Source organism: Neltuma alba, unplaced genomic scaffold (assembly GCF_004799145.2).
Source record: "Neltuma alba isolate B1F8T4 unplaced genomic scaffold, ASM479914v2 tig00010661_pilon, whole genome shotgun sequence".
Taxonomy (NCBI): domain Eukaryota; kingdom Viridiplantae; phylum Streptophyta; class Magnoliopsida; order Fabales; family Fabaceae; genus Neltuma; species Neltuma alba.
Window position 1 is genome coordinate 197,326 of NW_021635506.1, and position 20,294 is coordinate 217,619.

The 20,294-nt window shown below is 33.4% G+C and overlaps 1 protein-coding gene and 1 pseudogene across 2 annotated transcripts; one reads left to right on the forward strand and one right to left on the reverse strand.

The window, feature by feature from the left end:
* Positions 1–8,718: 8,718 nt before the first annotated feature.
* Positions 8,719–10,293, forward strand: LOC114758050 (transcription factor bHLH93-like). Of its 2 annotated transcripts, none has more exons than XM_028947053.1 (4): positions 8,719–9,297; positions 9,402–9,572; positions 9,656–9,823; positions 9,923–10,293. In XM_028947053.1, exons 1-4 carry the CDS (start codon positions 8,725–8,727, stop codon positions 10,007–10,009), a joined length of 999 nt encoding a protein of 332 aa, XP_028802886.1. In that variant the 5' UTR covers positions 8,719–8,724; the 3' UTR covers positions 10,010–10,293. The 2 variants fall into 2 exon arrangements, with proteins under 2 accessions (XP_028802886.1, XP_028802887.1); XM_028947054.1 differs by having other exon boundaries at positions 9,402–9,554.
* A 1,525-nt stretch (positions 10,294–11,818) lies between these two features.
* On the reverse strand, positions 11,819–13,967 carry LOC114758067 (uncharacterized; annotated as a pseudogene).
* Positions 13,968–20,294: the final 6,327 nt, after the last annotated feature.

Genomic DNA, 20,294 nt, shown 5'->3' on the forward strand with positions numbered 1-20,294 from the left:
CCACCAATCCAAGCAGACTCTTTATATTTCACAAATCACAATTAAAAAACTGCTTTTAAATATTTTTATCACAATTCTAAACAAGGTCAGAGTTGAGTCGTGTCCAGAAGCGGTGTTTGGACGGCAACCAAGATTGAACCGCGAACTGATGGAGTGGTTTTTGTGAAATCAAGTGGGTATAGTATAACGTTGGTTCATTTATCATTGTTTTAATTTCCTCTTAAAAAAAGAAAAAGAAATCTAATTCGGGTCATACTTATCTTCGCTTGGAATGTTATGTGATTTGTTACCATATGTATGATTATATCATGTGAGCTCGTTAACTCAAGAAAAGGACCATTTAATTTTATTTAAGCTGTTTAATAATTTTATACCCTTCTAATCTTTAATATAAGACATAATTAACTACTCCTCCGGTCCTTAATATAAGACCCATTTAACTAATTTGATTAGATTAAGGAAGTTAGGTAAGTTAGTTAATTATAAAAAAAGTGACACATTTTTCCTAAAACACCATAACCATCTTTCTTAATACCCCCTCTCCCTCTTCTACTTGATTATGGTTAAGGGAGTATCCATATAGGTAATTCAGAGAAAATTAATAAATATAAGAAATAAGTCTTATATTTAGGCCCAAAACCAATACAAGAATTGGGTCCTATATTAAGGACCGGAGGAGTAATTTAAATAAATTAAAGATATTATTTTTCATTCTCCGGTCCTTATTATGTTTATATTTATATTATTATATATGTATGTGAGATTATTTTTTATTTAATTATTATTTCATCAATTCATCATTAGTCTAGCCATTTTTAATTTGAATCATAACAATCGTGAGTAGCTGATGATTTTTCTAGTTTGGCAATTTTTAAACCATTGGCATGTAATTTATTATTCTCTTTTTGTGTTATTCAAAAAAAAAATTTAGAAACATTCATGATTCACAAAACACATCACTCTGCAATCTCTACCGCACGCCTCCAACAATACTACCTCACAACTTTTTATGGAACACTCACAATTCAAAAAGGGAATTGTTTTCTTCAAGTTTTATGAAGAACTTGTCAAAGTTATTATGCCACCTTCCTCTGTTTTTTTACTATAAAATAAATATTATATTACAAACTAGAAATAATATTTTATTACGAACCAGAAATAATATTTTATTAGTTATAATTCATGAAATCATAAGGGCTAACAAATTGATTTTTATTAATTAATAAAAAAAATATAGATTTATGTTGCGAATAAAGGTTCGAGTCATCAGATCATCAGACTATAATGCATGATTATTGAGTAGTATAATTTATTTCTCAAAACACTGAATTCATGTTACCTTCTTTTATATATTTTGAAGCAATACAGTTAGACTGTTACCCTTTTTATTTATTATTTATATAGCATAATAAGTATGTATTATCGTATTTAGTTAATATTATAAATAATTAGGAATTTTTAGATATTTTTAAATGAGTAAATGCAAAGCAAAAAATTACAGAAAGATTGAGAAATTTTTAGTATATAATAATTAATATTTAATTTATCTAACTTAAAAATATAACAACATTATTTTTAAAAAAAATATTAATATCTTCATTAATTTAGGATATTTGATATTTTGAGAGGAGTGATGGAATTCCATGTATGGTAAACATGAGTTGTTAATATTACTTCTTCCACTCCTATATATAATATACTCCTCTAGCCTTTAATATAGGATCTAATTATTGAGTTGATTTTGGTTTTAAATATAAGACCTATTTCTCATATTTATCAATTTTTTCTAAATTACTCCTATGGATACTCTCTTAACCATAATCAAGTAGAAAAGAGAGGAAGGATATTAAGAAAGATGATTATGGTGTTTTAGGAAAAACATGTCATATTTCTTATAATTAACTAACTTATCTAAATTTCTTAATCTAATTAAATTAATTAAATAAATCTTATATTAAGGACCAAAAGAGTACAAATCATTGCATTACATAGATAAAATATATATATATAACAGGAAATTCACTCTAATACTTCGGGCAGCAACTGAGAGATTATTTGGGATAACATTTAAAAGTATTTATAAGTACACTTCACATAAGTCGAGATAAAAATTTTCTTACATATTTATTTCATATTCTGTAAATCATAATTAAAAAAATATTTATAAGTTATTCTAGACAAAACTTAAAAATAAATACGATAAAAAGGGGAGGAAAAGAGTGCGGGACACAAAGTGAAAGAAAGAAAAGTACAAAAGAAGAAGAGGCCAAAAAGTGAGAGTTGAGCGAAAAGCGGTTTTAGGGAATGTGGTGGGCGCCTCCTGATTTCCAATCTCCTCATTGTCATTATTTCTCATTTGTCACCGATTTTTATTCAATTATATTCACAAATTAAAATTAAAAATGACTTCAAATATTAGTATATTACGGTAAGGGAGTATTATTTGGCGTTGGCATAAATAATTTGTGGTTTTTTTTTTGGAGGAGGGTGGAAGAAAAGGAGGGAGTTTGATTAGAGAGGATAATTATGAGGCAATTATTATTAAAGATGGAGAAGAAGATAATCACATGGTACTAACCATAGGAATGATGAAAACTTGTACCAAAATCGGAAGATTAATGCATTAATTACACACAACCATTGGGTCATCACTTTGTTGGGAGAAGGAGGAGGAGGTGGTCTTGTCGTGTCATTTCATCTCACATCGTACCTTCCTGCCTTCGAGGAAATGGATTAAACAAAATTTAAGATTGGAAGTAAAATTAAACTCATAATTTTAATTTTATGTTATTAAACTTAATGTTTGGTTGGAGGCTTAGGCTCAACGCACACTACTACAAAAAAAAAAAATTTTAACAGCAGTTAAAATGAGCTTTGTATGGTGGATTTGAGTCTGACGTTTGTGCCATTGACATAGAATGTAGAGGATTTCACGATGATTTAATAACTGCCGTGGTATGTGACTTTTCACTGCGGAATAGCCTAAAAAAACAAAAAAATTTCACTGCGGTTATATAAATAACCGTAGTGAAATTTTTTTTTTTATGCTATGTTTCACCCTACTGATCAAGATGGAATGGAAGAACAAAGCCTCAAAAGAAATATCTCACCAGTTAAAAGCATTCTGATGGAGTAAATATAGATTCTTTCCTGCCGTAATAGCGTCACTTAGCTTCACCTTCAGCCACTAGATCGAAGCCACTAAGATTTAATAAAAATAAAATCAAAGACTTAGATTTGAAAAAATCAAAGACTCAAATCTACTAAAAATCAGATCTTTTTAAACTCAGATTAAACATCATATTTTTAATCAAAGAAAATAATCATATCAAACCACAAAAACTATGAAATCCATGAAAAGAATGGAGGTGAAAAACTCACAAATAAGAATGAAGAGGATGAGGCAATGACAATGGCAATAGCAACAGCGACAGTGATGGAAGAACACAGCAGAAATGATAGAAGCAATGGATAAACGCCGACAAATGTAGGAGGAGAGAGAAAATTGAGTGAGGATGGTATGGGAGACTGTGAACTCTGACTCTGAAAAGTGAAAACTATTGAGCGATGGATTTTAAAATTCTGATAGACTTTTTACGGCCGTTATTTAAAAAACTGCCGTTAAAAGTTTAACGACGGTTTTTTAAATAATCGCCTTTAAAAATATGCCTATAATTACATAAATGTCACTGTTATATTTTTTATAATATTTTTTTTAATAACCGTCATAAACTAGTGTCGTGAAAACTCTTTTTTATAGTAGTAACAAGAGAAGAATATTATTGTCTTGTTATAATCACAGTGATGGTGGGTCTTCGTGCTATTTGTGGAACAACCTATGCATAGTGACAATCCACCATTTTTAGCTTTGGATCACAATCCTCCTTTGATATGTATGTATGTATACGTTGGACTTTATGGCCTTTTAATTTTGTCACAATGCAAGCAAATCACATCCAAACTTATGAGACAGACCCCAATTTTCTCACATGCAATGCTCCTTCTGCATTAACTGTTTCACCCTCTATTCATGCCTTCCAATCCTATTTATATACAAGACACTTGAACCAAAATAAAATTTCAATCTTTTTCCATAAAGCATCAAGTGGATTTTTTTTTTTACCCTTTTTCCATTCTTCCCCATTCAATATATTGGTTTTATATTTTAAATTTGTCACCTTCTCATTATATTCATGCGATTAATATAGGCAAGTTTGAAATTTTAGTCAATTTTTTAGACAGAACTAATAATGTGGTTTTAACCCCTTGTCCAAGAAAAGGATCAAACACTCTCACAACATGAAGGGAATTCGGTCTGGGGTTAGTCAAGATGCTAGGGAGGCATATTCACAACTTAGTGAAGCTGGAAGATTCTTATATATTGGATCAAATAAAAAAAAAAAACTTGATTGTTATGCTCTCGTGTTAGTAGGAACAAGCTCTAGTAGATTATGAGTTAATTTTTCTATTATTGGATCGTGAGTAAACCTGACCCCTTTCTAAAACTTCTGTTCACCGAAAAAATAATAATAATGTGGTCTTACCCACTTCTTGTTCACTACAGTAAATATATTTAGAAATATCTTATCAATGGCATGATATAAAAAGAATATATATGTGTGCTATCTTGATAATACACTACATTTTAATAATATATATATATATATATGAATGTATGTATATGTACAGATGAAAGTGAGATGGAAGTGAAGTGAAATGCACATTGGGATGTTCCCTAGGACGGTGAAAGAGGACAAAGGGGGTGACAGAGAAGTGGGAAATGTGATATCACAACGTCCACAGACATGCATGCATGCGTATCTGTAATTATTGTCGCCTTTTCTGATTTCCTTCCCTTCATCTCATCTCATCTCGTTTTCCTCCCCTCCTCGTGATTCCCTTCACATCACATACTAAAAATGTATATATTTAGTATTTTACTGTGCCTCAGATCAGATTGTCTTCAAAAAAGAATATCTATAAGCAATTAGATCATCTTAATTAATTCATCATAATAAAAAATAGTAGTTAACTTATTAAATCTGCCTCGAATTTAAAATCTTTTTATCAAGGTTGTGAATGAGAGAAAGAACAGTACAATAAATCACATTTAAATATTGATTATGGGTTACAAAATTAATAAATAAATGTTAATTACTTTTTAAGTTATTCATATCGTAAACCAATACATTTTTGTAAAAGTGATTCATGTTGTGAATCGGAGGAGGCAGCATTTCACTTCTCTATATTATCACATTACTACATTTTTTTTTTCTTATTCCATTTACACCATATATTAAAAATATATATATAATAATATAACATTTATATAACTTTTAATAATTAAAATTACACGTAGTACTGAACATGATTAAAAATATAGGGGGTCGTCACCTCACCTAACACCTGATCGAATGTTGTCTATAGGAAAGCTTAACACATACTCTAAATTAATTACATTCAATGATTGGGGAACTAAAAATGATTAAGCCAACCACTTGAGTGGGCAACCATAGTAAAATTGTCAAATACTAATAACCCGATGAATTTACTTCTGATGGTGATTTTTTTTTTTAAAAAGAAAAGCTGGCACATAAAGTTTTTTTTTTGTTAGTTCACTTTATTTCTTTCTAGAATCACTCTATAACATATGTTTCCTCCTGTGAGTGTTTTAGGTTTTAAAAGCGAGACGAAAAGGGTCTCAGGAATGTTTGTGATGACATTATTTTTTTAAAAGCCTTTTCATTTAGTCCAATAATGTTAATTTTTGTAATTTACAATTAAAATAAATGGAAACACGTTGGTCATGTATGCGTTGGGAAAGACGGCGAGTTGATAAAAAGGTGAGTTTACAAAATGATTGCACAAGATGGTTTTTAATGATATTATTATATGCTACCTCTGATATTTAATATAAGAGGTGGTTTGCCTTTCAATTTGGTCTTAAATACTCTTCCAGTCCTAAATATAAGACCCTTATACATTACCCTTATTTACGACTAAATAAGGGTAGTGTATAAGGGTCTTATATTTAGGACCAGAGGAGTATAAGATTTTAACATACTTTGTCTCTAATATTTATTTATTTTTTCAAAATAGTGCACATGTTAAAAGTTCAATCAAATTGTAGTTCTAGCTAATTCACATAATTAACAAGGATATTTTAAAGAAAACAATACTTAACTATTGCAAATAACTAGCTCAAGTGCTCAACAAACTTCCTTAATCTACTTAAATTAGTCAACTAGCTCTTATATTAAGTACCGGAGTTAGTATAAAACCTCATTTGACTTTTATTTTGGTCATAAATATAAGACCCCAATCTATTTTGTCTCTAATATTTGTCTTTTTTTTTTCAGAGTAATCCTTCTAATAATGATAGTTCTAATCAACATACTTTGTTAGTAAAGATATTTTAGGAAAGATAACACATATTTATTTGAAATAACTAATTTAATTTATTTTTTTAATCTTTTTAAATTAGTCAACTAGCTCTTATAATTAGGGCTGAAAGTAGTAATATTTATGAAAAATCATATTATTCATAAGTTTTGGAATATAGTATAAATCGTTCGCTAGATTCGATATAATATTCAGGATCATATTTGCTTCTTGTTATCGTTTGTACTTTTACACATATATGTGATCAAATAATTGGGAATACCAATTTTAGCCGTACAAAAAATGAATTGCGCAAGTGAAGTGAACTAAATAGGCGAGGGGCTTCGAATTAAATAAAGAAGTCTATAAATCTTTTGTTTTAGTTTGAGGGGAAATCCGAAGCTGTGTAATCTTTTTGGGCTCCAAAGTTGTATAATCAAGCAAGACATTCTGGTGAAAAAAAATAATCCAGCAAGACATTTTGTCCAACTTAAAATTAGGAAATGTTTTTATAGGCATTAGATAAGAAATTAAATACAGTTTGTCTGCTCAAATTTTATTTAATATTAACAATTCGAAGGGGATTTAATATTTATGAGGCAAGTTTTAATATTTTCAAGTTGAGTTATGTCATTTACAGATCAAACTTATAAATATTAATTTTTTATAATTGAAATAATTAAATTAGAAATATGTCATTTATGATGCTTGTTTTTTTCCCCCAAAATATCTCTTTTTAATGTTACACTTTTGTTATCTCTCATCTCTCTCTTCTCTTTCGATATTTAATAGGGACAAAAAAAAATCACATGAATTATTCTCACATCGTCTTATATCTTGGACCACAATTTTTTTTTTAAATTAGCGTCTTATATTATAGATCAAGAGGAGTATTAAATTTGATATATAGTGATTAAAATGATATAAAAAATATGGATATTATGATAAAGAAATAATCAATATAGGTGACCATGAGAAAATTGGACTCTGTATATTGAAGATCAAGGTTAAAACTCTCAAACGGACTCTGTAATCCATCCGTCCTTTTAACAAACACCTGTTAATTACTTCATTCACTTATTTAAATGAAAAAACAGTTAAAATTAGTTAAATGTTAAAAATTGATTTAATTTTATAGAACTTCCTTTAAACAAGTTAAAAAGTTAGGCCTACATTTTTTGATTCAGATTTTTTTTTTTGCCCGCTTTGATTGAGAATTAATAGGAAGATTAGTTTATTGTCTCTGGCTACAGTTGATTCTTTGAATGGGTACATGAACAATCATGTCATGAGGGAAGTTTGTTTGGCTTTATAATAAATAATTGCTACTTTTCATTAAAAAAAAAAAGAAGAAGGAAGAAATCCATAAAGTCTCCACTCTCCAGATACCCTAGCCCTGTAGCCAGAGTCTAGTTTCTTCGCAGCAACCCAAAAAAAAAAAAAGGAAATTAGTTTAAATTCCTTGCAGAACAAGCACACGCACTCCTTGTATTTGGGTATATAAAATCTTTAAATAAATATATAATTTAAACAATATATTTTATTTTAAAAATTTTTGTTGAAATAATTAGCAATTTATTTAATGAGAAATGAAGATTCACAACAATTTATATATATCTTAACTATGTCAAAAGTTACTAAAAAGATATTTAAAAAAGAACAAAATGTCTCGAAAATTGAGGAGCATGGTTAAATTATTTTATTTTATATATATATGCGGATAAGTTTGCTTATTCTTTTCAAAAGAATAGTGAGGGGAAAACAATAGAGAAAATGCATTCTTTTAAAAAAAAAAAAACCGTCGTCAATTCACTTGGATAGTTTTTCTGAGAAGTGAAAAGCAAGAGGAAGAGAGGGTGGGGTTGTTTGGGGGATAACAGAGGGGTAGGAGAGTTGCCTCATAAAAGTGGAAGAAGTACCTGACAGTCTATGATGCTAACCCCACCATTTTTCAGTAAGGACAGATTTGTGGGTCAAACACTTCAAACCCTGGGAATTAAAAAAAAAAAATAACACGATTCCTGTCCCCTTGATTATTTCGGTGAAAACAACATTTATTCACCTTGGGAGCGACTAGCGAGAAAGCAAGAGAGAGAAACATTAGATTCCATTTACATCTATGTCTATCTCTAGGTGCTATTACACAACTTTTTTACTGTAATTCATTCTGTAATGATGATTTCCTGCTGATAAAGAAATGGACTCCGTTTCTTGCATTATTTAAACAAATCCCTCCCCCATCTTCACATTCTCTATTCACCAAGCTTTTCTCTGTCTAGATCAGAATTTCACCTTCCCATTTATAACACCAGGGAAGGATAGAGAGACGTAAAAAGGAAAGTGATGGAGCTTACTCAACTCGGTTTTCTGGAGGAACTACTAGCTCCAAGAAGAGACACTTGGGGCACTTTTTCATCTGGGTTGGGTGAGATATTCCCCAACAATGATTGGAGTCTTGATTCTTTTGTAGATAACCCACCTTTAGCTCCTCTGAATCCTCCATTGCATTCTTTTTCCACCCCACTAGACCCTAGATTTGAGTGTTCATACACTAATGAAGCAACATACCCATTTGTTGATGGCTTCACAGTAACAGAGCTTGACTCTTCATACGCCAGGAATGACGATTCTGCGCTATTTCCTGCGCAAGAAAGTAACCCATCAATGGAGGATGAAGAGTTTGGCTTTCTGGGGAGTGAAAATCAGAGCCTTGAAGAGATGAACACTGTCTGCAAAATTGAGGAACAAGCCACAGAAGTTCCAGCCTTCAACGTGGGTTTGTGTGGGGAGAAAAAACCCAAGTCCAAGAAGCTTGAAGGGCAGCCTTCCAAGAATCTAATGGCAGAAAGAAGGAGAAGAAAGCGCCTCAATGACCGCCTCTCCATGCTAAGGTCTATAGTTCCTAAGATCAGCAAGGTAAAAAGTAGTATACATGATTTTCCAGATGTTATACTTGAAGAATTTTTAGTTCACTTGGCGGTTGACGCTTGAAACTGATATGGATATGTCAACATTAACAGATGGACAGGACCTCTATTCTTGGAGACACCATAGATTATATGAAAGAGCTTCTAGAAAGGATCAGTAAGCTGCAAGAAGAAAGAACGGAAGAGGGTGTAAATCAGATAAACCTATTGGGTAAATCCAGAGAGATGAAGCCAAATGAAGTGATGGTAAGAAATTCACCCAAGGTATGGTTCTAATCCCCTAAAATTGATGCATAATCAATGGTCCAGTGCCTGAATAAATACAAGTTCTGTGATATTTTTGGCAGTTTGAGGTAGAGAAGAGAGATCAAGACACCAAAGTCAGTATCTGTTGTGGCACAAGGGCCGGATTGTTGCTATCAACAGTGAACACCCTCGAAGCATTAGGTCTTGAGATTCAACAATGTGTTATAAGCAGCTTCAATGATTTTTCAATGCAAGCATCTTGCTCAGAGGTTTATAAGTACCTTATTTCTAAGGGATTTAAATCTCCAAATTCTTACTGGAAAGCATTTATATCTCTTACTAATGATAATTCTTTCTCTGGTTGTTAGGCATCCGAGCAAGGAACTGGTATTAGCTCTGAAGAGATAAAGCAAGCACTGTTCAGAAATGCTGGTTATGGTGGGAGATGTCTATAGGACCAAGATGTGAGCAGTATAGACAAGTAGCTAAAACTATTTCCAGATGGTGGAGAAGCAATTTTTACCTTTAAGTTCTTCAGAATAAATTAGTATTGATTAATGATGTACTTTATACAGCTTTACCCTTTATTTTATCATATATTGGGGTATCTTGGTACAAGGCATCAGAGTTCTCATCAGACGAATATCAGTATGTTTTTTTTTTTAAACATGTTTCAATCAAGTTGAATTATTGCTGAACACGAAAGAGGAATCCAACTGCTCATTCATAGATTCCTGAATACGTTACATGTTGAGAGTTTTTTTTTCTTCCTCCCCACTCAGACATCAAGCGAATAATTGTCTGTCATCTGGTTATATTTGCGTGGCAACTAAAGCCAGTCACTAACAGCTTCTGGATGTTACAATTATAAAAAGGATTCTGGTTTCTGTTAGATAGCCCATCTTACGCTATGAGAAGCAAGGTCGATAATTGAATTGCCAATGGACCACTTTTAAAATGAATCACTCTTGCAGCTTTATAATTTCACAATGGCTGCAAATAAATTGAGGAGCCCACATGTGTAAGGTTGGGATGCTGCCCTAGACGTACAAGTGAAACTGATGCTATCTTTTATGACGAGCTTGAAGGGAAAGTCTACAGACTGATGCCTCTAAAGTGTAAAACTACTGATATGCAAGATAACCAGAAAAGTACTAGTCCTGTTTTTAGTTGCAAGTACGTCAATAATTGTGAGTTGAAAAATCTTCTTTTTGACTAAGAATATAGTATGTAATTCGAGAATTATGGCTAACGGGTTATGTGTCTAAGTTAACCACGCAGAACCCTTGCCATCAGAGGCAAGGGTGAGAAAAAAAGTTCAAATTAAAAATAAATAGAGTAAACAGACTATTTACATTCGCAAAGGGACCTAACCTGAAGATGAAACGGGAACTCAAAGTGCCGTCGTTGCTCATGATAACTTCATCTTTCCTCGCGGCTTGGCAGGTAGGCCTCAATAAAGATGGAAAATGCATTGGATGAAGAAGGAAGAAACACAGACAGGGGAGACAGACATTGGGTCACCAAGCTAACCTTGAAGTTCAAGGCCTCAATCAGGAACATCCATGTCCGCGAGAGTGCAACCTCTATTTTAAAGCTATTTGCAAAGTAGAGTACATAGAGCTTAGTCAAATGCCAAAGGTAACAGAACAGTTTAAGTAGTCAGGCAGGTAGAAAACAATCGTTGCTACCCCAATTTGGTGCATGATATTTAGAAAATCGTCCGCGATCACAAACCATTTTTTGGACCCAGGAAAAATTGGATCTCCCATTTTTATTAGCTAGAGAAAAATTTTACAAGAGCTGGCCAGTATTAGGCTGTGACCAAACTACACTATCTAAAAGTCAGCTACTATACACTAGTCTATCAATTACCAGTCAACAAGGCTAAAAGATGGTGTGATACAACTCAATTGATTCAAGTTAAATCTATTTAATTTCATCTTCCTCATCATAATTTTCGGCTTCAACGTGGTCATCAATGTCTTCATCAGAGCTATAACTATCCATGAGATTGGCTTGCGAATGTTGAAACATTTTTATGGCATCTCTAGCTTCAGACACCAAGGCAACTCTTGCAGATTCAACCACGCCCCTCTTCTGAACGTTGCTTTCATTACTAACTGCTTTCCCAGGCTTGGACATTTGTACTCGTGCAGATGCTGCTCTTTTCCTAGCTTCTCGGCAGCGTAATTGATTAATATACTTCTCATGCAGTGCCCTGTTCTTAACTTGTTTCAGTACAGGGGGACTAAGAATATCTGAATCGCATGAACTGCTGAACCTTGAAAGGGTCTTTCCATTGCGTGAAGATGATTTTTCATTGCAACTTTGCACCCATCCTTGCTTTTCATCTAGCTTCTCAGGAGTAGAGAGTGCATCACTCGGCGGAAAAGCATTAGTTGAAAAGTCGACATTGGGTTCAAGAACAGAAAATAAATCCCCTTCATGGTCTGAATCAACTTTTCGATTGCATTGTAACAGCTTTCTGAAAGACTTCTGAGTAAGATAACTCTTTGATTTTGAACAACTTGATCTTCTAGCTTTGTTAACAATAGGTTTGAGCAGCTTACTTGCTGAAAGCAAAACTTCATCAAGGGGTGATGACTTCATTTTCTTCGCCCTTGATCGAGGCTGATGTTGAGGCGGAGTTAAATGGTCTTGGTGAATTCTTTCAAAGCAATCCTGCGCAGACTTTCCAGGAACCTGCAATAGATTTTGTATAGCGATGAACTCAAGAATAAACCCACAGGTATAAGCAAACTCCAAATTCAAAAATGCTCTGCGTTAATAGTAATATTGCGTGCCATTAATTACACTGATCGTGAACCAACGATTAAAAATTAGAAAGAAAAGCACTAACCAAGGTCATGCCTCTTCCATTAGGAATTTCAAGACAAAGAATTTAGTGTTGTTCCCACGAAACATTCCCAAGGAACACGTCAGTGGTGCAAGTCTCACTTGCGCATAAAATTGTCTCTTTGCCATGTGCTCCTAAAATTCCTAGAAGTTATAACGTTTCCATTTTTATGGTGTTATAAATCTAGAAGACAGACAGTTTTCCAAACTTCAATGAATATTTGTTAATGTTATAAATATTTGCTCAGTTGAAATCAAACCAGTCCGCTTCTATCAATCATTCGAAGAAAATTCTGAAACCGAGAGAAGCTTAATTTTTTCTCAACTTCGATTTATTTCACTCAAAAAAAATGTTAAATTGTCCTAGACTATAGTTATGTCTGGCAGCATGCTATTCAGCTGCAGGTTACTCAATGCAGATATGGCCTCTTATGAACGATTAGTTACATGTGGAACTTGACTTCAAAACAAGTGGGAAAAAGAATTCCTACCTCACTAATTACGATCATGGAGAAAGACTTGTGAAGACAAAAGGCAGCGACAAATAATATACTGGACAATAAGGCAAAGAGATGCCCATAAAGGAGGTAGAAAATGATAGGAATATACCAGTTTAGAAACTTTCTTCCAGAAATGAGGGGTCGGCTTTGCAGCAAAATACGCTCTCTGCAACGCCACTTCTTGTTCCTTAGTCCACCCATTTTTAGCTGCTTCACTAATTTCTTCCCGCTTTCTTTTTCCCTTGACAAGAGCTTCACTCCTCACCTGCAACTCTCTCCCTTCATTTGTATACTTCTCACGAGCAACAGAAACGTCCTTTGTCATGTTTTCACCTTTACCTAAAGATTTTTCAATCGCTCTATCTTCTACTTGAGCTTTACGAGCAACTACTTGATCTGCTTCTCCCTCAGCCAAAAAATCTGACTCAGAGTCGATATTTTCAACAGATTTTACCGTGTTAACCGTTTGGCCTAGTTGGGTACTAACATGTTTCGTGTTCAGGAGCCTCTTGGATCGTCTGAGACTCTGAACACGACTATTTAGTTCGGCGGATTTTCCCGGCCCAGGAGTCACATTCTCCGAATCAACCAAAGAGTCATCAGGTTTCCTCGATTTCTTCATACCTCTGCGCGGGGAATCTCTAAGCTCAAGAAGGCAAATTTTCTGACGAGACAGCCGGAGAGATCGTCTGAGACAAGGAAAGCCACCAGCCCCATTGTTTAATCTAGAGGATCTTCTCAATTCAGAAGGGGAAGTGTTGCCATCTCTGGACTTGCTTCTGGAAACGTTGGATTTCCTGGCAGACTTGTTCTTCGAACCCTCGTGGCTCTGCGGCAATGGAGCAATTTGAGTAGTGGTGAAAGAAGAAGGATTCGAGCAGCATACCGATTTTCGAGTGGTTTTAGTGGTGGAAAACTTGAAATCTTCGGCCTTCCGGGGAGTCTTGGGTTGCAGCGGTGGTTCAGTGGCGGTTCTCTGGTGAAGGAATCTTGGAGATCGTCGGGGCGTCGTGGATTCAACTGTAGGGATGAAGGAGTTTCTCTTGTTAGGCATCCCCACATGCACTTGACTTGATAGCGTCCGTTGGAGTATTCGGCTTTGAACTTTGAATTTGGAAGAAATGAGAGGGAAGCCGATGTTTCAAACTAAGACTCACTCCATGTGCCAAAAAATAGCTCTCACTTTTTTATGGGCTTCATTTGAAAAACCCCACACAGAAAGGGCAAAAAATTAGTTTGGACTGAGAAACCAGGCCCACACATATTTAATGGGCCAAAGCCCACATTCATATTGAAACCCACTCAGATAGCAAGCAAACACCCCAAAAAATGCTACAATTATTCTCTCTTTACCAAGAGAAAAACCTAAAAACACATTACAACCCAAACCTAAAAAACTAAAATAACGTCTTTTCTTATAACCTTCAACTATATATATATATATATATATATATAAAATTATGTGCAAACCAGTTGTGTATTGAAAATGGTGTTGAAATCTCATTTTGTCTCCTTTATTTCCCACATGCCAAATCATAAAACTCCTCGTCTTTGCATGATGCGCTATTACTTTACCCTGCACCATAAGAGGCCTTATAAATAAATTGCCAAACAAAAACCAATACATGACTCTCATTCCCATCCTTCTCTCCAATCTTCTCCTTCTGTCCCTTGTTAGTTCCAAATTCATTCTAATCCCCCTCTACCAATATCTCTTCAATTTTGCCCAAAGAAGTATAGGATCCAATCCCCCTTCAGTTCAGCACTTTGGTTGGACCCTGAAGTGAGGTACAGATCAAGAACTACGTTTGAAGAATCCCTGGGTACTTACCCTTTTTATAAGCTAAAGGTGAAGTTTCAGAGCTCACAAACAAATGCTTGACTTTCTTGATGAAAGAATACAATTGACCTTTCTTCCTCAGTCTATCATTCTCTTTCATTATTTTATGCAATCAAACGCACATTTACACACAAACATCTTAACACTAAACTTGAGTTTAGGACATCATCCAAACATGGTAGGTGGTGGTGTAACTATGGCAACTTGCAATTGCCTCATTCTCTTTCATTATAGTACTCCTTCTGTTTCTTATTATAAGAGACAAATAACCAAATTACGTTTATCAAAAAAACAGTTCAAATTAGTTAAGGACAATTAATGTATAAAAAGTATAATGTTTTTTCCAATAATGGCCCCATTAATAAGGAGAAAGCGTATGAGAGAGAACAATTAAATTATTAAAAGAAAGAGAAGTGAGAGGGAAAGAGAATATGAGTTGGAGACAAAATAAATAGGGGTAAAATAGAAAATCAATAAAAAAAATAGAAACAATTTTTAAGTGTTTTTAATATATGGGAACATACCATAAGCATCAAATGTCTCTTATAATAAGAAACGGAGAGAGTATTGTGTATTCAACGGCTATCAGCAAGTGCAGCTATGAGTTAACATTCAATCCCTATGCAGCAATGATCTATTTGGTGCTCCTGAATCCAACGATCAATTTTGTGGCTTCCATTAATTAATTGAAGAACCACAAGTGAGTCAACATGGAGATGTGTACGTGTACGATCATTTCAGTACTTCACTGCTTTTAGTATGCAGAAAGAGAAGATCCCAAGAAGCAAATGAAGCATTTAAAAACCCTTTTTTTTGTTTCCCTGAAATTTCAAAACCAATTAATTAATCAAAGTTGAGGCTCACTTTTTGTCCTCACTAAAAAAACTTTCGGATAAAATTTCTTTCACATGTTTACTTCAAATTCTATAAAATTACTTTTAAAAAATTAATCAAAATACCCTAGTATTATTCACACCCACGTTAATTTTTTTGTCAAATCATGGATGAATAACTTTAGGATTTAGAGAATGTTTGGGTAAGAAACCAAATCATAATTTTAAAAATGATTTTATAATATACAAAATAAGTACGTTGGATGAGTTTTATCTTAAATTGTATAAAAAAGTACTTTAAGGGAAAATCAAATACCCTCTCAAACGGGATACAGATATAACATCTGAATTTAGCATACCGGGGAAAAAACAGAAAGAAAAACGGGAAGAGAGAGAGAGAGAGGGGATGTAAAGAAGAAGAAACACAAAACCACATGAAGGCAACAGTAGAATGCCTAGTAGCTACTTGCATAATGAGAATAATAATTATTGGCATATATTATATCTCCATATACTCCTCTGATTCTTAATATAAGACCCATTTAACTAACTTAATTAGATTAAGGAAGTTAGGTAAGTTAGTTAAGTATAAGAAAAGTGATATATTTTTCTTAAAACACCATAATCATCCTTTTTAATACCTCATCTCCCTCTTCTACTTGATTATAGTTCAGATAGTATCTATAAGGGTAATTTAGATAAAACTAATAAATATGAGAAACGGGTCTTATATTTAGGACCAAAACCAATTCAAAAATTGAGTTCTATATTAAGGACCAAAGGAGTATTAAAGTTTTGTTCGTACCATTACATGCTTAGCACGCCGTGTATATATGTCCTAATAAAAATTTCTCCATCAAACCAATGAACTGAAGAAACATTGGGAGTCCACAGTATTGATGTAAAGCTTCATTTGTTCTTATCCTGACAAAGCAAAATGAGTCATATAAAAGTATTAATATTCAATGAATGACAATGAAAATTAAGGCAATAAATTTATAATAAGCAGTCGAGGTTAGAAGAATATATAATCCCACTTGGGCAACTTGTTTGGGACGTTTTATAGCCACCTCAGGATGATTCTTACATTAATAATTCCAAACGCTTGACCCACAGTGACGACATTTGGTGTGTTTACCTAATTTCTTGCGTATTTCTGGGCCATGACAACATAAACCAACTTTTGGTTGAACCAATCCATCTTCTTTTAACGATCTCAGAAGATGAAGCTTTCATTAAAATAGTATATCCACATGTTTACTGGAAAGCACAGCACGTTGTGAGATCCTGATGGGACGATGATATCGCCTAAATTAATTATATATTTACGTACGGCGTCACTAATCACTTCTTTGATTTGCTTTTTCAGATTCCCTTATTATTTTCTTGTTTTGAAGAGGCAGATGACGATGGAAAACTGAGAAGAGAGAGAGAGAGATATATATATATATATATGTATATATATAATCATATTATTCCGCGTATTAAAAGAGATTAATAAAAAAAAACGAGAGAGAATGAGAATTGATTAAGCTATTCTGCCTTGAGAGGAAATGGGAGTGTATAATCACCCAAAATATATAATATTCCCACTAGTTAATATATAAGAACTAAATAAGGGTTTTATAATCACCCAAAATACATAATACTCCCACTAGTTAATATATAAGAACTAAATAAGGGTTATATATATATATATATACACACACTAGTCCTAAATATAAAAACTCAATTTATTTTATTTCTTCACAAATTTTTATTATGGTCTAAATCTGCTTGTGAAATATTTCATCAGGGGCCCTTGATACTTTAAATTTTCTTTGAGTGCAGAAATACATATAAAGTTTTTAAAATGGTACAAAAACACTCAGTTATTCAATCAATTAACACTGATCGTTTACCAAATATGTCAACCAAAAAAATAGTAAAAAAATATACATAAAGTTTCCACCAATCGTGACATTTTTGCAGCTTCTTGAAAATTTCATTTGTATTTTTCCACAATTTTCTTAACCTACAAGTTTGCTAAACGTTTAATGTTAGTTTAAAGTTGTCATATGTTTACATTAACTTAAAAATTTCATGCATACTCTTGCTGCATTCAAGAAAAATTTATGGTGTTAAATGTTTAAAATGAAATATTTCATAAATAAATTCACATTTTAACCTTTTAATTTTTTTATCAAAATATTCCTATTGATTACACGTTTTAAAAAAACTAACATACAATTATTATAAATAACTAACTTTACTATTTTTTTTTAATATTTTCAAATTACTTATATGATATCTAGGGCAATATAGATAAAAGCATTAGCATTATTATATATGTTTTGCTTTGATCTATATATATGTACCTAACTTTTATTACGAGGATTTCCACTGCAGAATAAGTATGCATCACATGGGAAAGTACTAAAAAGTATACTCTTGTGATTGAAGCAGCCCACTACGCGTATATATGTAAGCATGACCCTGGCAAAAGAAACCTCAATTTTATAATAATTGTAGGATTAACCGAAATTTCCTTTTGTTTAATGATATCAATTTAATAAGGGAAAACTAATTTGTAGGTCCTTATAATTATACTCAATTTTGAATCAAATCCCTAAACTTTCTTTCTTTTTTATTGGATCCTTTAAGTTTCTACCGTTAGATCCATTACTCCCTAAAACCTAAAACTGTTAATGAAAACTAACACTGTTAAAAGTTTCGTTGAAAGTCTAAATCATCTTCTTCTTGAATCTCCTTTCATCGTAAGTCTGTAACCCCCAAGCTCTGTCTCTCCTTTTCTCCTTCCTTAATATCATCTCCTTCCCCCACCATTAAATCTGGTGGATGCTATCTAGAAATCATCCACAAGGCCTTTTAATCAAATATCCCAGAAAATATACCTAATTCACACCCAAGTCATTTTGGATGACACTGATTGAATCAATAAGATATATTGAGAAACCAGTGCATGAACCAAATTATTCCTATGTTTCGGCGTAGAGTGCTACTTTGAGATCATATCCATATAAGAACTTTTAATCACTATAGCAGCCCAAGTGAAATTTTGTTTAGTTATTGACATCATCCTCAACAAATGAGAAAGAAATGCATATAACTCATCCATTTCTCCTTCCCAAAATATCTCATCGGAGTGGAGCCTGCATTATTATATCTCTTCTTGCATTGGTGAAACGAGAAGCGGGCGTGATTGGCGGTAAGGTGGGGGAACTTTACGTGCTGTTACACTTTCCGAACCAATATCATCATAACAAGATCACAGCGGCTGTTGACTCTAGTGAGATCCTCCACTGTCACCGTCAGGAGGATCACCGGTCTAAGTCTCCAGAAATCCTCCAAACAGCCATTCACTTCATTATCGATCATGGTTACCTCCATTGTAGAAGTAGAGTTGCTGCACTGGTCATGGAATCCCACGTGGCCAGGCCCATATGTGAAGGCTTCTTGGTTGCGATGGGTACAATTGTTCAAGTAATAATAGCAGCTGTGTAGTCAAAAAAGTCAAGCTCTAATGGCATACATGTTGGAGATGGAACGGCGAGATGTATAATGGTGGGGAAGGAGAGAGAAAGCTTGGGGGTTATGGTGGAAGGAATTCAAAGAAGATGATGATTTAGACGGAACTTTCAACGGTGTTAATTTTAACTTGACAGTTTTAGGTTTAGGGAGTAACACATATGACGGTGGAAATTTAAAGGATCCAATAAAAAGAAAAAAAACTCAGGGACTTGATTCAAAACTGAGTATAACTACAAGGACCTCCAAATTAGTTTTCCCATTTAATAATTAGGGGGAGGGGATCATTTATGCTATGATCATATTGTACATTTCTGGGCTTAATTATTAACAGACATATAACAACAGTTTCAGCTAGCCCTATACATAAAATACAATTGTTCTTTGACAAACAGCTTCTGCGTTGGTTGGGAATCATTTGATCCTTTTCTTCTTCAGGCTAGATTTAAATTGGCAACGTGGCAACCAAAACAAAAAAGGGATTAGTTTCCTAATTAATTAATTAATTAATCTCTTTGATTCAGGAGCCAAACGAAGGGATATTCTGTTTACAATCCGGATGCTAAGGGATTGATGCATATCATAATGTAGATTAGTGTGTGATCTGTGTATAAATAAATATAAGATTCCCCGTATAGTTTGGTAATTAAGAAGTACTGTACTTTTGTGCTCCGGGGGTTGTGATAAAGAAAGATTATAGATTGTAATCCTATCATTAGGGGAGTATTTAATTAATTAGTCCAATAAGAAACCAACACTTGACGTACCGCGTACGGGTGTGAAACCTCAAGTTTGAACGCTAAAACCAGAAAGGGCATCATCAAGATCTGTAAAAGATTCTTAGCTTCTGCTATGGAAAATTATAGGAAAGGAGCATCAAATGAGAGCCGTTTGTGTTTCTGTTGAATGAGGAATAAAATAATGGGTCCAGTAGTTGAGCATTATTTAAGAAGGTGGCAAGAAGACAAAGAACAAGAGAGAGTTTTTTCTTAATTTATTTAATAATATGGGAAGCTTTTAGAAAAGAGGGAAAAGAAAGGAAAAACAAAAGTGCATGTTACTTCATTGAAACGAATGTGTATATATATATACAAGACAGCAGAGAGAAATGAGAATAATAATAAAAACAATCCCACCAAGAAATGTTTAGAGGAGAGGGCCCAACCACCTTCTTTTCAAT

Bases quoted from the DNA above. Each gene is read 5' to 3' on its own strand.
- LOC114758050 (XM_028947053.1), top strand. From the start codon at position 8,725: ATGGAGCTTACTCAACTCGGTTTTCTGGAGGAACTACTAGCTCCAAGA. The intron at 9,298-9,401 runs GTAAAAAGTAGT...CAACATTAACAG, and splicing joins TAGTTCCTAAGATCAGCAAG to ATGGACAGGACCTCTATTCT. The intron at 9,824-9,922 runs GTTTATAAGTAC...TCTGGTTGTTAG, and splicing joins TGCAAGCATCTTGCTCAGAG to GCATCCGAGCAAGGAACTGG.